At 36.6% G+C, this 18,458-nt stretch overlaps 1 protein-coding gene across 11 annotated transcripts in view; it reads left to right on the forward strand.

Moving 5' to 3' along the window:
• The window catches only part of MAGI2 (membrane associated guanylate kinase, WW and PDZ domain containing 2), a 698,553-nt gene that overhangs the window by 403,877 nt on the left and 276,218 nt on the right, over positions 1-18,458 (forward strand). For all 11 annotated transcript variants that reach the window (XM_064421909.1, XM_064421908.1, XM_064421910.1 and 8 more), the window contains one exon: positions 6,355-6,474. In XM_064421909.1, the coding sequence (XP_064277979.1) occupies positions 6,355-6,474 (120 nt within the window). The remainder of the gene's footprint in view (positions 1-6,354; positions 6,475-18,458) is intronic.

Consider the following 18,458-nt stretch of genomic DNA (forward strand, 5'->3'; position numbering starts at 1 on the left):
AAATAAACAAATATATAATGTTCCTACCCGCAGTCTTTAGCTTGAGCTACTCTCATTTGCATGTTGCAGTTTTACTTTTCTGTTCAGCTCCAATATGACTTTATTTTACAGTGCATAAATTATCTTAGGGCTGTTCACTGTCTGTCACATTGCACAAAACCAAGAGAACAAATAGAAAACCCAGTCTGTGTTTAATCAGAGGCTCCTGTCTGCATATTGAATCTAAAAATAATTTTTTAAAAGATATTTGAAAGGATACATGCATCTGGAATCTAATAATCATGCTAACCACCAGGCAGGAGCTTATCTAGCTTACCTAATGCATATGTCTCAAGTTTGGAAATAATAAAGATCTAAAGAAACATTCAAAGAATGCATATTACATAAAGGACACGCTTATCTGCTCCTATGTGCATTATAAATCTCAAGTTCAGGAATTTGTTGTTTCTGTTCTACACCATAAAATATAATATATTTGTCCTAAGAATTATGTGGTGTCGTAGAATGTATGTACTACAACCCAGTGCACAGTCCCTAAAGATGCTTTTCAGTCTTTTGTTTTGCTTTTCCAGCCAAAATTAAAATGAATCCAACAATGTTGTGAATCCCAAAATTTAATACAAACTGTGAAAACAATGGGTGAGATTTTTATTTTCTTTTTAAAGGTTTATTTTGATATGGATCAAATTCTCCACCTAATTTCAGTGGGCACTAGATTGAGCCATGTAGTTCATCTGTTATTTCTGCTACTCTCAGTGAATGCTTATTATGCACAGGGATTGCAAAACTTCTTTTTATTTCACATGAATTAAGCACATAGACATGAAGCTTCTAGTTCTGTGATGAAGTACAGCTAAGTGCTTTTCACTTTCTTCAAAAACTTGATCAGATTCCTCAGCCTCTCTGGGCAACCTGTTCCACGGCTCTTTCTCCCTCAGAGTAAAGAAGTTTTTCTTCATATTCAGGTGGAACTTCCTGGAACTTCTTCCAGACAGAAGAGTCTGTGCCCGTTGACTCTTGTCCTGCCACTGAACAGCACTGAGAAGAGTCTGAGCCCATCCTCTTAAGGCCTCTCCTTAAGATATTTTTATGCATTGAAGAGATCTTCTCTCAGCTGTGTTCTTGCCTCACCATAGATTATTCAGCATCTTTGCTAAATTTGAATTTATTAACATCCAGGTCTTCTTCAGGAACAGATTTGCCAACTGTTAATGCGGTTTGAAACTATTACCCCTGAAAAACATTTTAAGAAATCTAGAATTCATTCATTCATTCCTTTGCTTCTGCAGCTGCCTATTTTTTGGTTTGTTTTTTTTTTTTTTTTTTAATAGGTATACATCAGAGAAATTACTGGTATTGCACACTTGGAAAGGGGAAACACTTTTATTCTTCATGACCATTGGCAAGAAGGGCTTATGCCACTGTGGTTTATGTTGTTGTTAGGTGAATTGTCATAAGCACTTGAAGCTTCTGGTTTTGCAATATGCCTAACATCACTTTACTTGAAAATTACGTTTATTATTCTCTTCAGCTGGAAATTCAGTAGATCAAGACAAATGCAGTGCTTTTTTGCTTAATGCAGTAAGTAATTTGACAAGATAGGTATAATTTCAGTTCTTCACAGTATTAGTATACCAGAGTAATTTGGCAAACAAACAAAAGATCTAATTAAGTATTGTTGAATTTTTCTAAGGCAAAGTGTATACAAGGTCATACCAAGGGCTCAGCTGAAGTTTATTAAAGATTAGCAGTCTGTTTCTGCAGGAGGGATCCCTCCAGCTACTGTAATGTATGACAGCCTGGCAGACCATGTTCCACAACAAGCTGTTGTACAGAGCAGAGTTACAGAACAAATTCTCAGTAGAATGTCTAATAAAAGGGCTTCATACATTAAAGATATTTTTTCTCTTTGCATTTTGTTACATTTGGAGCAGATAAGCAAAACAAGATATTATTCACTTCCATACATTTGGAAAATTACTCTAGAAGTAGGTCATTGTGCAAAAAGGACTGGGTTATTCCCCTGCTCTTCATTTACACTGTAAATCCTTGTGGCAAAAATACACCTTTGCTTTTGAAATTACCTCATGCAGTAGGAACTAATCCATGAATTCAAATATAAATCAGCTAAATATGTGTGAACATGTTTGGATAGTGGTGTGTCAGGTTTGCCTTTAAATTACCAAAAAAAATTAATAATTTAAATATTTATAACATGCCTGTAAGTTTGGAGCATTGAAATCTGTAAGCCCAGTCTGTGAGTTGGTATGGGACCATGCAGGGAAGTAAGGCCTTTACTTTTACTTTCCTGACCATCATAGAGACTCTACAAGGACACAGCTAGTACAATATTAACCTTGAGATGCTGCTAAAGACTCTAAAATGCAGATTATTTACTGCAAGGGTGAAGTGTTCTTTAAAATATGTGTAAAGTACTGAGTGAGTCTTTCCTGTCATGGTTCTGGAAGTTTTAACTAATATTTATATTCCTATGCTGACAAATAAATAAATTTGCCTCTTTTACTTTTCCATAACTACATGGAGTGAGAAGAAAAAAAAATTGAGGGAGCAGCTTTCCTGCTCTTGAAAGTAGCAGAGCTGGATAGAGACTGTGAAGACTCAGTGCCTCTAAGTAACAGAAATATGTTCAAAGTCAGGCTGTGTACTTTGCTCCCAAATAAGCACTAAAATGTTATAATTATGTAATTGAATACTGAGATTAAAAATAGACATAAATTCTCCTGCCTCTACAAACTGGTGCAGAGCTTTCTAACTCTGAATCTCTTCTAGAATCAATAATTCTATATTTTTTTACTAACAAAGGTAATCTGGACTGAACACTACATGAACTGACCATTTCTCCAATCTGCACTAGAAGTCAACATAAATTTTCCACTAATTTATTATTCCCCAAGCTCATAAAAGCAGTATTTCAAAAATAGTTTATTGCTGTTAAATTAACACAGTCCTTTTTTTAATAGAAGTAAAGATTTCTTACATATCTAAGCACCTGCCCTCAGGTGCCTTAAACTCATTTGAAAGAAAAATGCTCTTTCAGATGCTATTTATGTAAACAGCACTTAATTCCTCTCCTGGGATATAAGACCATCCTGCAACACACATGAGCATAGAAAGCCTGGACTAAAGTATGGCAAATAACCATAATTACCCTGTAGAAGAAAATAAACCAGCTGCAAAGGCAAAGGATATTTTTTAATAATAATAATAATAGTAATAATAATAATAATAAACACATAGCACATACCTTAGATATCCCTAAACTGTACCAACTATCCATCTTGAAGCTATAAATACAAACAAAATAGTTGCTCACTGAATTACCCTACTATTTGTTTTGAGGGCAGATTGTTTGGTAAATGATGTGAGAAGTGATCATCAAATCAAGGAAGGTCAATACCAGTCCAGATTTTGTAGACCAAGGTCCTGCAATTTCTAAGGTACCTACAGGTGTTGTGACAGCGCTTGCATGACTGGACTGGTCATGGTTACTTGAGAGATTCTCATTTTCTGTCTTCAACTGCACCAATAAATTGTCCGAAATATGCATAGTGCAAATACCCCTTTTTGGTTTTGGTTCTGAAATATCTAAAAGTATAATATTCTTTCATTATGGAATTCAGAGATAATTTTTTCATAGGTTACCTTGGTAACAAAATTGTAACTGAGTTCTTTTTTCCATTTTGCATTAATAAAGGGCTAAATATTATAAGTAGCAGAAACTGTGTCCTATTAAGCCTTGGTGCCGCATAACAAAAGATGTGTTTTTGTAGAAATCTGAGGTTTGGAATTATTCCTTTGTTTTAAGTCTTGAATCACCATAAGTTTTAGGCCTGCTTTTATGTCTATATGAAGACAGTTAAAGGCAAAATCTATTAAGTGTAGCTCCAGGTTAAAGGTAAGGAAAGAATTTCCTTGTGGTCTGTCAGATTCTTGTGTATAGATCTCATGTTCAGACCTTGATGGGTGTTTTAGGTGCTCCAGTAACTGTGTCCAACTTTGTAAATATGCACATTACAAAGTCCATGGTGCTTACAGAAAACTATAAAGGATGGCAGGAGTACTATTAGCAAAAACTCAGCTCCTCCAGGGTGAAGGATTAAAAGAGGCAATAACCATTGATTATTCCATTAGCCAGGGAGTTGCTTTAACCATTTCCAAGATCTCAGGTCCTCCAGCCTGAGGTAATGAGAACAGATGCAGGAGGGAAATGGGACTCAGCAAGATTTTATCAAGAGCAATAAAGTTCTTCTGGGGATGGAAGCTGCTGTAGCTGGGGTGAGAGTCACCCTGAATACAAGCAGCTATTGATCATGGTTTGCTCCTTTCTCCATTTTTTTGTGGGAAGTGACTGCTTGATCTTTTATAGGTCTCCAGCCCTCAGCACACAATGCAGTGCAGGGATCTTGGAGCTGGCTCCCTGAGTAGTATAAGAGGATGGAACCATCCAAGTGACAGTGTGTCCTGGGGTGGCTTTATGATGCTTGTATCCCCAATCATCTGTTCTGTTTATGCTAGATATTAAGTTCTGCACCTTTAAGACTAGTTCCAATAGCGAAGCGGGAGGGAAGAATGGCAGCGTTTGTTACCAGAAAACCTTGAACCAAGACACAGTGTTATCTTCTGCTGTTGCCTAAGCAGATTAGACATAATATTTAATTAATAGTTAATTAATGCAAGACATGCAAAAGGTATTATCTTATCTGTACTATATCTGAAAAAAAAACATGACTCAGTAATATGAGGGCAGAAAGATTAGGTCTTTAGCTTCCAACTTAAGAGAGGGATTCAGAATCCAAAATTTGGTCCATTACAGTTTTCTACATGAGCAACCTGTTCCAGTGCTTGATCACTGCAGAGTGAAGTTTTTCCAAATATTCAGATGGAACTTGCTGTGCATCAGACACTGCCTCGTGTCCTACTGGTTGGCACCACTGAGCAGAGCCTGGTTTGTCCTTTTGGCAGCCCCTCTTTACTAATGATGCACATTAATGAGGTCCCCTATCAGCTGTCTTCTCTCGAGGCTGAACGGGTCTAACTCACTCAGCTTTTACTCATCAGAGGAATTCTCAAGTCCCCCCAGTCATCCTCGTCAGCCTCCATTGCATCCACTTCAAGAGCACCACATCTCTCTTTTACTGAGGAGCCCAGAATTTTAATCCAGATGGACAGAGTGCTCTAGAAAATAATATGAGAATTCCTAGATATTAACAGCCAGTTTTATTTGTAAATGTTGAGATGAGAAAGAAATTGGAGAAAATGAGGGAAGGGTCTTATAGATTTATCAAAATATATTCCCTATGTTAAGAACTGAAATATTGTCTTGACAGTCTCATTCAGTCTTTGCCATGGACTTTATGGCTGTGTCTGAGGATAAAAAGGTCTCTATGACATGGAATGGAGTTAACCTAACACTTTTATGTCTCTGTGTCTTCAAGTAACAGAAAGGAGGTTGGACATATTTTTAGCCACTTCCAGTGTCAATAGTCTTTAAACTAAACCCTACAAGTGTGATGTAATCAGTACAGTATTGGTAAAGAATTGATTAAGATGTTTCAAACATTCTGAGGCTCTGGAGAACCAAAAATACTTCCATTTCCAAATGGAATTTTGAGACTTAATTAGTGGTTTCAATCAAATCAGGGATAAACTGGATCATTAGGAAATCAGGTCAGTTTCAGATTCTTCCCTGCTAACATCCCTACTTCTTCTAGCTAAGCCAAGTCACTTGTCAGGCTGTGTGTAATATTATCTGTCAGCTTTTACAGAGTTCTGTCATCCAGGGATGACAATAGAGGCAATAACTAAATATAAACACCTGTGCAGTTTGACAGTATGGTTAGCAGGTGATTTTAATCCCACAGGCCCTAAAGCCTAACCATTTGTCAAGTCCACTTATGGCACTGAAACAAGAAATGTGAATATAACCCTTACAGATGTACTTACAGAACTATTTTGTGTTCTAAATAAATGTTTAAAATATCATGAAGCAGATTAATTGTAAAAAAGACTTTGTTTTGTGTTACCTCTGAATTCCTGATGTCACTAAGGGTCTTTCTAGAAATGTAAAAATAACAACAGTACAATAGTTTTTCATTAGTGAGAATAAATATGGATCCAAATAATACGTGGCATGATCTTAAACATACATCTCATATACCTGTGTCAGCTTCAGCAAATATAGCTAGAGTGCTTTGAAAGGCATCCTCACAAGGAAGACGTGCTATGTAAGATGTTGTGTAAGTGGTTTACTTTGTGACTTTTCCAAAGCTTTCAAAAAGATCATTCTGCATTTCGGCCATGTGCTTGACAGTGTGTCTTTCATCTTACTAATAGGCACCACAAGGCCACATAAGGAGGGGGAAGTCCCTGGTGTGGACTATATTTTCATCACTGTTGAAGATTTTATGGAATTGGAGAAAAGTGGTGCTCTCCTAGAAAGTGGAACGTATGAAGGTAAGCAGGCTTTTACTGCTAAATTTGTATCATGTTTCCATTGTACTGTTTTCTCATTTGATGGAATTGCTTTGGTATATCCTGTTACAAATATGTCATTGCTACTGCTATCAGAAATTTGTGAAGAGCCATATGGCCAATATGAAAATATTGTCATATGTAAAAGCTAAATGCAGATGAGTTTATTGTAATTTTACTATATTATAGTGGTTAAGAGAAACATGGTACTACATTGCATTTACAGGACAGAAACACGAGTCCTTTACACCAAATACTCAAGGCCATTTCCACAGAATTTCAGCACACAGCTGGTTTTCTAACATGGGGCAAACAGCAGAAATCAAGCGTGAGGCTGACATTTTTCCTTTGCATGTGGAGGAAATTACAATTATCCATCTATATCAGAAGCTGAAACCTCACTACTTAAATAACAGAGGAAGAATTTGCTGTGTCATGTCTTCTGGGCTTTGTAAAGTTATTGAAAAGAGCTCATTAATTCTGTAATATGGCAGAGGGATAGGAGCTGTCCTAATGGCTGTATTAGAAGTGCTGTCTATGGGGCAAAGAGCCAGCAGCTTACTGCATGACTCTTCTTCCCAGGAGAACCAATGATTCATCTGATTCTAAACCTTTCCAAAACACAGCTGTCCTGAAAGTGAAACTGTTGTAAAGAGGAGGGCAGTTACATCATAGAGTATTTTAATAAAACCAGAATAATGATACAGTATTTTAAACCAGATGTTTCTTGCAAATATACTAGTATTTAAAGTAACTGGGGAATGGATAGTGGTTTTTTCCTGCAATATTCAGAGGGAACACCATTTATATGAAAAATATGACCCAAATATATGGGAATATCTGGGCGAGTAGAGCCATTTTACGGAAATCAGCCCCATATTTTAACCTTGTAGCAAAAAAAGCAATAAAGACCTTTTTGTCCTTACTTTGTCCCTGCCAAGAAAAGCATCTGAAGATAAATAAGAAGCTATTCACCCAAAAAAAATCATTAGCTGTGTTATAAATAGCAGCAAAGAAGGTAATTTTTTTCCCACCTAATCAGCACAAAGTACCCATTGTCCAGTAAATAAATTTTCATTAAGAGTTACATCAATACAGAAGTTGCAACAAAGATTTTCATTAAAGGTCAAATAAAGGAAAGTATGTCATCATTCAGGTTTCTACTATTTTCACCAGTGTCTGGCATGTAACAGTACAAGTTACCTAAACATTAATACAACACCACAATTTCACTTTTATCACAGGTTAATTTAATAGCAAGCCTTTCTTGAAGAGTCTTTTTGCTACCTTAGGTGTTTGAAAGTAACATTAGAGGAGCTTAAATGGAGCACAAGTCTGTCATTGCTTGACCATGTAATTTCATTAGTTTGCAGCAAGTTTGTAGAGATTGAACTGCTATGTTAAATTAATTCACACTGCTCTTCTGTCCCTCGAGGGATACTGAGATGTGTCTTTTAATACCAGCTACCAGAGCTGAGTGGACAGCAAGGTGAAATATTGGTTGAGGAAGTCTGCATAACTCCTCAAACCAAGTGAGGACCCAGCTGAAGAGAGGTCCAAAGTCGTGACTGTAACATCTGCCATGTAATTTGCTTATCACAGGTGACAAGTTCACTGAAGCCAAGAAATCAGAAACTAAACATACAGCTAACTTAACTCAACAGACCAATTCTGCCTAAATCCTGCCTTTGATTCCCAGGTTTTCTAATCACCAGATGTGCATTCTGACAAAAAACAGCTAATATATTATCTGTCTTTACCTATGGCAAAAAATAGGTAACACATGAGAAAATATAGCTATTTTACAGGTGCTATCTCTCCTATTCCCACACAAAGTCTTTTGGATATGACCATACAAATTTACACCTCCAAAGTTTCCTGGTTAATTCTTGACTGTAACACCTTCTTTGGGGAAGAATTTTACTAATCATCCTGTCACAAGTTTTCCTGAACACATTAGGACTTCAACTATTAAGTTTACTGGTAAAAATTACACCAACCAGAGCAAAGAAATTTTCAATTTCCCTCAAGAGGAGATGATTTTTAAGTTCTTGGATAGATCAAGCAACTTATTTGAGCATACATACTCTGGGAGATAAATTTTTCCTTATCAACACTGGTTATTAGATTTATGAAAAAAATCACCCTTCTTTTTAATTGTTCTCAGTATTAATTGGTTTAAATATTTATTTAATTTTTTTGTTTTAAGAAAATCATTCTGTATTTAGCTAGAGTAGCTGAGTCAGTCTATGCTGATTATCTAACCACAACTACTATAAACCAGCTCAACTCTACCAGAAAAATGTTTTAAATAAGGGATTTATAATTGAGATAAAAATTCAGACTGAATACCTGTGTTGTTTTTCATCACTTTTTGACTAGAAGGTTTGTTTCAGTCAATTTACTTTCTACTACATGAATTCCAAAGAGAATCAGGAACATCCAGGTAAACCAGAAGAGAAGGAGGTGAAGTGCAGACTTTCTTGACACTGAGTGTTTGTATTGTTCATTATAGTATCTGGCATTGTTGGGAGTGGGATATTTTCTTATAGTAATGACAAAACCAGTAAAGCCATCAGTAATATTGTGTTCTATTGAATAGAAATAAGAATTGTGATTCCACTTTAGACAGGATACAATCTAAAGTGTAGCAAAATATATTCTTAGAAAGGTAGAGTTGTATAGTTGTTTTTTTTTTCTTTGAAGCACACTTTTTTAAGTTTTAAAATAGATTTTAAAGTTATAAATTCTTTAGAATTAAAAATAGGATAATCTGTGACCTCCTTACTGCTTTAGGCTTTGGATACACCTTTCTTTGTCTACCGCTTTTGTGACAGCTGTGAATGACTGTAGTATTCCAAAGTGCTGCAGAAAAGCAATAGTATGTTCAGGATAAAAACCTCAACTTATCTCTTTTTTTAGCACTTTTGCAATTATGAAAATATTTCATTTCAGTAGGACTAAATGCACTCTTATTTTGACCTTTTCTACTTATGTCATCTTGAGCAACTGCTGATAAGAAAGCTATCTTTATAGATATTAATTATTTTAAACATACATAATGTTTACATAAACAGTTGCTATGCTTTGCAGCTTACCTGTGGTTAAGTTCCCTGTTAGTCTAGGTAATATTATTCAATGCAGAACAAGAGAAAGAATACGACAGGCAGTTCCACTCTCACTCAAATTAAAAGTCAAAATCACACTAACTTGGTGACATTGTTATTGAGGTTTGAATTTTTAATAAAATTCCAAATTTTATTATGCACATTTATCTAAAATTGAAAATTTTTTATACACCAGCACCTTGCTATTTCAGGCAGGGGCAGTTTGCCTGAAGCACATCAAATCTTTGCATAATAACACAACCAAGACCTAAAGGTTTCACTTTGTTTGCTTTCTAGTAGAATTTCAATTTACTGTACTGACTAAAGAAATTCTGAATTGACTCAAAATGGTAACTTCATTATCCAACACATTTAGATGACATTACTGTGGTTCTGTAACCAGAGGAGGATGTGTTCCTGTGCAGAATGAAAGCCACTGCCATGCAGACTCATGTAACACAGGAAGACGTCCCAGCAAAATAAGCCACATTCCTTTCCTTATTTCTGGCATGAACATCAAAGATGGCCCTTGAATTGACACAATATGTCAATCTACAATATGCAGAATAGCAAAATCTGTGATGAGCAGACAAATTGTTTGTCTATGTGCGTGCACAGGCTTTTACAACTTCTCCAGTAGGAGGTTTGGCTCAGCACACTGTCACCTCCCCAGTGTGTCAAAACTTGCATGGAGGCTTCATGGGTCACTGATATCAAATGTTACTCCCACCTCCTTATTAGATCAGCGAGATACTTAGCCAGTGCAGCATAGCAATAGAATTAAAATGTACTTGAACCGTATTTTGCTTAAGAATGTAAACACTCATTAACAGGAATGTAACAGCTTCAATATTTCCAAAACCCAGATATGTTAAGGCACATGATTGAAGGTTATAGTAAGACATCATTACGAAGTGATAAAAATATAAGAGTTTAAGTGCAATGCATGCTATGGGTAGAAATGCCTTTTAAAAGTGACATATGTAGTGGCAGCACCAGAAATAAGAAGAGATGTTTAGTGTATAAATACTGTAAGAAAAAGAAACATGGTTGTTGGGAATCCATAAGGATAGAAATGTATTTCAAATCCATTAAAGCAAGAGGTATTTTAGCAATGTGGAGCTCTATAACAAATAAAAACATGAAAAAGCCTGTTCATAACCGTTAGATGTGGCAAAAATAAGAACATAAACTAATTCGACCAGTACACTTACCAATAATGCACTAAGTAGAACTCTTTTTTTCTATCAAATTTTTGTTTTCCTCAGAAAATCTCCATAATAGTTGCTTTGTAAAACACGTCTCATTTGCTTTTAATATAGTATTCCTTAATTTATTCCATAAAAAGCAAAGATTTTAGTTATTATGCCATTAATTTTGTCAAAAATCCACTTTTTATTATTTGTTTGATTGTTTGGAATTGTCTCAAATTCATTTGCTGGTGAAAATTCCAAGATCTCTGAAGCTATTTAACCACTTGCATGATCATGGACTGTCTTTGGCCCCACTAAATTCCATGGTAAAATTCCAGCTGGCTTAAATAAAAACAGAATTTCACCTCTGTTTTTTTTTTCACTGATGGAGTATGATTTGGCAGAAGGGTGAGAGTTAGCTGGGTTTTCCCTAACAATCCAGAAATCTGTAATTATTAATTCTTTTAAAAACAGGTTGAATACATCCCACAGGTGAAACCTTAGTGTTTTGCATTAGTTGATTATTCAAGGACAAACCTTCCATTTGTTTTAGGCACAGGTTTAAGGGGTAAGCATTGGAATGAGCTCTGTTGGGGAAGAGAATGTGGGTCACAGTCAATGTCTTGCCTGTGATTTCCAGCAGCTGGCACATAAGCAGCACTGGGAGGTGCTCTGATTCCATTCAGCTGGAGACAGTCCCCATGCTGTCTCCTTAAGACATTAAGTTTTACAGAAGTTTTCATTTCTTCTCTCAAGCCAAATTTAGCCTAAATGATCAAAACCCTTCTGTTCAGCTAATGCATTTTCAATTAACATTTCATTTTAATATCTGTAAATTTTAAAAATGAGTTAAGGACTGTTCCGTGTAGGCAATGGAGATTTTAATTACTGTATTGTGGCGATAATGGTTTTATAAAGTGCTGGTGTTTGATTCCAGTAGTTTTATTTCCATTCTTCCTTGTAAAAATTGTAAGGTATTCAAAATTCCACCCACTTACTGTGTGCAGTGTTCCCTTGTGTGCAGGACATCCTGAGCACTCCGCAGCAGATGGATACAAAAGAAAATTAATCAACATAAAGATAATAAAATGCTACCCTCCTAAGACTGAAGCACAGTAGTTAATGAAATATTCTGATTTAAAATGGAAAACAAAGCATTCATGAGGATAGATGCATAGAGATAAAAATAGTAGTCCTTCAAAAGCCATGTCTTCTAACAGCAGAAAGTGTTTTCAAGGGCATAGAAGAATGAGAAGAAATACTTGATAATAAAAATCATCTTCCTGTTGAAAGTGCCTCCTGAAGAGGTAGATCTTGTATTAATATGATGTCAGCATTTCAGCCCCATATTCAGAGAACATGTAACTGTGGATATTTCAACATTTAGGTCAGCAAATGGGAGACGAAATCTTAGATACAGTCAGTGACTTCTTGATCTGATTGTGTTCTGGCACCTGTTCTTTATTAGTAAGATTTTATGGGCTTTGTCGTGTTTCCTCTCTTACTCTTAAGCCAGAGGCAGGAGTTGGATTTCATCAATAAATAAGAAATGTAAAGAAAGTAAATGGTCAGAAGCTCCAAAATGTAATAGCAGTGAATATATCAACATGTATGATATTTTTTTAAATTCATTTTAAGATGTAAAAATCACATTTACTTCTTTTTTTAAAATTTTATTTAAGTATTTTGTCATTTTCACAGGGAAGTAATAAGAAAGGAATTGAAAATGAATACATATAATTTCCTGTATGTATGAAAAAACAGCTGCTTTTAAAAAATATACTTTTGCATTGTAAAGGGCGACTTTCTTAATTTTTACAGTGCCTTTTTAAAATCTGAAAGGTGGGAGTAGTGTTGCAGAATGTATTCTTTGTGTCTGTTCTGAGGCTGCATAAATGCTCATTATTTTGATAATTGATATTCCTGTTGTGTGATTAGCAAAAAGGTTTATGGTTAGAGGGTCCTGCCCTGTGTGGGACCAAGGCAGGTCATCATCCTCTACAGCACTGGTGACACTGCTGGGAAACTTAAAGATCCCTGAGGCCACAGATCATGTCAATAGACAAAAACTGTTATTTCATAAAAGTTTAGGACAGGTTCAGTTTTGATCTACTGGAAGAATGTAACCAATGAGAAAAAATAACGTCCAGGCGTAGGTCATAATGTAGCATTAAAAAATGTCACTGGGAACTACATGTGTCAATATAGGTCAAGCCCATTCCCACAGGCATCCATGAAATAGAAGCTTAAGGACTGTGGTTTTATGCATGAAATTCAGAGAGTGAGGCCATTCAGCTTCTAAACAGACAGCATCCTCACCCAAAGATTTGACAGCTCCTTCATACTTAAGGAGGAATCCAAGAGATCACTGGCTTCCCCACAGCTTCTAAAAGGGTTCAACTGAGAGAAAACCAATAGTCATTGGAATTATCTCTGTCTCCAGGAGCATCTGTCAGCTCCATCCCCTTCCCAGCAGATAGCCATGGACACACTTGATCTGTGTGTCAGTTCAGAAGGCTGAGTGGGGTGTACTTGTCTGAGCTGTGGTACAGTCAGCATCTCAGCTGAGCTCCCTGCCTGGCCTGCCAGACAGCTGGGCTGCCAAGGCAGAGGTTCTAGGAGGCCAGAGCACCTTTTGGCTATTCCAAGGTGCTGGCAGGTACTCCTCCTGAGTCAATGTCCAGCACCGCACCCCTTTCAATCACATGTCAGGCACAAGGTCACAGCCTAAGCTGCTGCCACCTGTGCCTTGGTAGAGCCCGTAATTGCTGGCTGGGGCTGCATAGTTCAACAGAGGCTGCACAGGTATTCAGTGCATCTGATCTGGGATTTGTTGAGATTCTGTGACTGCTACAAGCAGGAACTTAGCTCAGAGTTGCTTCAAATGTTATTGGCTGGTAATTTTCCCAATAAAATCAGAATGATGTATGTTCACCAGGCTGACAACAGTCTTCTTTGCTCATGTCCATTCTCAGGATATAGTGCATGACCAGGTTCAACAGAGCACAAATTATAGGGGTCTGAGTGCTCCAGAAACCTGGTGTGCTCGAACAGGCTCTGTCAACATTCTTTATTTTGTATCAAACCTAGATCAGCATCAAGAACATCTCAATTGCAGGGAAATCAAGAAAGAAATTTTGCCTTCATGTCTTTTCCCAAGCTGGGTTGACCATGTATCAGCTCAGCCCAAGACCTCAGCCCTAATATTTAGAATTCTGTACAGTTACTACCAAAAAACTATTAACAAACTGAAGTGTCCAGGCAAAAGCAATGCAGATCACCAGGAGAGCTGTAGAGAATAAATTTAGAGAACTCATCAGATAGGGCTTTGTTGAGTAATGATTGAGAAGCTCAGAGAATTTAAAATGTGTGAACCCAATGGATGAATAAAGATAATTCAAAGTTGGGCAAATAAGTAACCAGGGCTAATGTGATGAAGCTGGAAAAGATTAATATTTCAATTTAATATTGGGGGAAAAATTCTCATACTGATGTGATTTAAAAGCTAAAATAACCTCCAGAGGTGTAGATACAAGTTTCATCTCTTAGAAATTTTAAAAGTAGTTATTAGTAGAAATATTCCTGCACTAGTAGAAAGATTAATTAAAGGCTGTAGTATAGTATTGTATGCTTCAGTATAGTATATATTAATGCTGTCTGTGTGACATATTATGTTTTGATTGTGGGGGTTTTTTATAAAATAGGTCACAACCAGTTCATGTTTGCATTTAAGTTACATTTCTAAGTGAATTTTGCCTGCAGTACATATAGTGTAGCTTTAGTTTAAATGCAAATAGGGTTAGAAAAAAAAACATCAAACTGTACAGCCTGACTTACCAGGCTATCACACTGATAAGCCACATATACCTGTAGGTATTACAAAATATATAAAAGAATTTAACATTCAAATTGCAAATCATTATGTTGTGCTCTGCAGAAATGTTTATCTACATTGCTCAGTAAAAGAGGTCTCCAGTTTTCAGTACATTACTGGAAAGTCACAATATTTGTTATATCCAGTTTACATGTATTTCTTATGTTGCTAAGTTTTTGTGAAGCTGCTCCATATTTTATATCCTTTTGGATACTCCACATTGATATTTATGATATTCCTCAATATTAAGCTTCATATCACCTTCCTGTATCAAATAGTATTCTGCTAAATACCATAAACTGCAGTCCAAAAGGTGTTTGGGAGGTTTTTCTGAAAATGAGTGAAGAAAATACCCTTTCTGTTTCTCCCAGTCTCAGAATTTTCAAAAAATATTGAAGCCATTATATTTTCTAAGCTCAAGGTATACTGAAGCTTCCACAATACATTTCTATTCAAACCTTTCTATGAATCAGAAGATTATGTTTTTTTCTGACAAAATTCCCTAAATCCTTCTTGCCTTTTTTGAAGACTAAAAAGTGTATTCTCTAGTCTTTACTCTCTTAATCACAATTTTTCAAACATGATAGAGAATGGTCCCGAAACAACCACAAACCAGTTTCCTGATGTTTTCAGGTGCATCCTCTCCAGTCCTATGGACTCACACATGTTTTGCACATTATCTTACCTAATTGGTACCTAATTTGATCCTTCTGTACCTGTTTCTGCCATCCTTTGGTCCTAAGCAAAGACCTGGGAGTGAGCAGCAGACTTTGCCAGAAAAGGCTGAGGAAATCAAGGTATTGAGTCTTTCACACTTCCCTGCCACCTTTATCCTTTCCTACACTCTGCATCTCTTGGTCACCTATCACACTGTCTCATGTTCTCCCCAGTCATCCTTTAGTTGCTGCTGTGGCTGTAGAAACATCTCCTGTTGCTGTTAATGTGCTTCAGCAATCTCAGCTCCACCTTTTCTTTGGCCTTCCTGATTCTGCCCTGTGTATCCAGAAAACAATTCTCTGTTTCTCCTTGTTTGCTTGTTAATGCTTCTGCCTTCTTGACACACCTGCAGTGAGGAGTTTCCTTGGAGCAAAACTTGCCATTATCGTCTTGCCTTGTTTGGACAATGTTCTATAAAATCAGTATAAGGCCTCTCTATAATAGCAAGGACTGTATTTGTATTCTTTCAGCAGAAGTGGCTTTGCAGCAAGACACAAAAAATTCCATTTTATGGCTTTGGAAGGAATTATGATATTTTTTTTTAAATCTCCCTTTTATTACTGTTTCAATAGCAAGGTATTGTAAGACTTTGCAATCCTGCATGTAACCCTGGCCATGGTTGCTATGGTGGGCTCCAAACAGGTGAAAAAAAGTGTGCATCTTTCTGCTGGCTGGCACAAAATAAGACAGGAAGGATCCTGTCTGGATGACCTTAAAACAATGAAGGACTTTGAGAGAAGTAGGTTGTGCCAAGTGCGAAATAATGCAGTATGAGTGTGGGAAGAAGGCCTGGATTTGTATGGTTAATTGAAAAGAAGGATTCAGCTACTGATACAGCTTTTTGTGAAATAGTGTTACATTACTTCCCAAGTGAGCTAATTAAAGCAAGATAAAAGACCAAAAAAAACCACACAAGCACTAAAAGAAGTGTTTGTGTTTTAAAGCAAGGAGTTTCTGATTAAAAACAAAACAAAAAACCCTGAAGATATTAAAAACAAATGAGCAAAACCTTTCAAGTGTAGGGAAATCTGTATATTTGGTTTACACTGTTTTCAAAAATAATGGCTCTATGTTTTAGTTTGTGTAAATGAAAACAAAAGTAGAACTACAATGGAAAGCTCTCTCCAAAAAAAATAGTGGAGATGCAATCAGAAATCAACATCAAATACGTTCCTAGAGAATTAAATATAAAGCACAGGTGATGGCCTACATTTACAGTTATTTTATTTTGTGCGTAGAGAAAAAAAATAGCCAAGTATATAGAATGAGTTTTTGAGATACTAGTGATGTAGCAGAAAACTACACCTGCATAAGGAAAGTTCACCAGCACTGAAAGTCATGCAGGGGAGGTGCCACAGTCTGCAAAATGAGTGGCTCTTCAGAGATTTGTGTTTCCAGACTCAGTTAAGGGTAAGTCTAATCTGCTTCAGACATCACCGGCAAGAGAGAGGATGCAAGATAGCCATGGCCATGGCAGGTTGATATCTGACATAGTTTAGAGCATCCTCAAGGCTGCTGAAGATCAGAGGAATGCAAAGACAAAAATCTTGCTTTGATCTAAGTTCATGACCAAATTATGTTACATACTCTGTCAATGAATTCAGGACTATGGGAGAAAAAATCTACAATTTAAAAAATAAATCCTGAAGGCCTTCTGCATTGCATAACAATGTACCTGATAAGAATACTGAATTTATGAATTGCTGACTGGGAAATTAAATACTTTTACTGTCCATGGGTAGACTACCTTTATGTGGTCTTCCACAGACATTGAGGTTAATTATAGGGAAAGTATATTGTTGTTCTTCCTTCAGGTCTTGTGCCTATGAATACTCTTCCCTAGTAAGGTTTTAGGAGCTTTAGAAGAAAGAGTTGTTGCTATTTGTATTTATGTGGTGTCAGACAACCCCAGGCATACACTGGAAACCATTGCCTAGGTAATGCAGAGGCAGAGAAAAAAAAACAGAGAAAGCACTTTCTTTTTGTGAATTTACAATAGATGAAAGTAGGCAGTAGGGAAAGGAGCTGAATGCCAGGCTGTGAATGTCCATGGATCAGTGCTTTGACTGCTTTCACAGCTGGACATTGGAACATTAGAGATTAAAGAAGTGAGAAGAGGTAAATAGAGGTATTGAAGAGGCAATGGGCACAAACATGTTCTGTCTGAATATCATAAAATGCTTTTTACTGTGAAAGTGTCCAAGTGCTGACACAGTTTGTCCAAGAAGGTTGTGGAGTCTCTGTCTTTGGGACACTCAAAAACCATCTGGCCATGAGCACCCTGCTCCGAGTGACCCTCCTTAAGCAGTGGGGCTGGAGAAAATGATCTCTGCAAGTCCATTGCAACTTCATCTGCCTGAAGTTCGTGGCATCATAGTGTGGCTATAAATAGTTCTTCCTGAGGGCATGTCAGGAAGAGCAGGAGATAAAAAGAGGTTTTGTAAGAGCGGGTGCTAACAAGAACAGAAAAGGTAAAGCAAATGCTAAGTTGAGTTATGAAAGTGGGAAAAATAATGTTGGTGTGGAAAACAAGTGGGGAAGGGAAAGACATGGGTGCTGTGATGAATAAAAGACTGCTGGTAAATTAGTCAAAAGTGGCAAAGTGTTTAAAAGGTAGGTAAATACAGTGAGGATTGAATGGTTCTTGCAGCTGGGAGTACAGTGTTCTTTCACTGAGGAGCTGGGAGATCCCACTACTGGGAAGATGTGGAACTGGAGTAGCTCATGGATGCTTTATTGCTCAATTTAATAAGAAATATGTTGTATTAGTTTAATAACCTCTTGTTAAAATGAGAGGAGATTAATTATTTCATCACTTAAACCATCACTAGGAAAGTGAATTCACCACTAAAAAACATTAAAGTATAGATTCTGGCATGAAAAATATTATTGTCAACATTTTTACTACATTCTGTTAAAAACAATTACATTCAGTGTGGTTCATAATAACTCTAGAGGATTTATCCAAAGCAAGTTGGTTTTCCATTTTCTACTACAGTAGGCATGATAGGCTGAATGCTATCACAAAATATCCCATTAACAGTCTTTTATGATAAGGTTTTGAAAGGCATTTAC

Source organism: Passer domesticus, chromosome 5 (genome assembly GCF_036417665.1).
Source record: "Passer domesticus isolate bPasDom1 chromosome 5, bPasDom1.hap1, whole genome shotgun sequence".
In the NCBI taxonomy this organism is placed as follows: Eukaryota; Metazoa; Chordata; class Aves; order Passeriformes; family Passeridae; genus Passer; species Passer domesticus.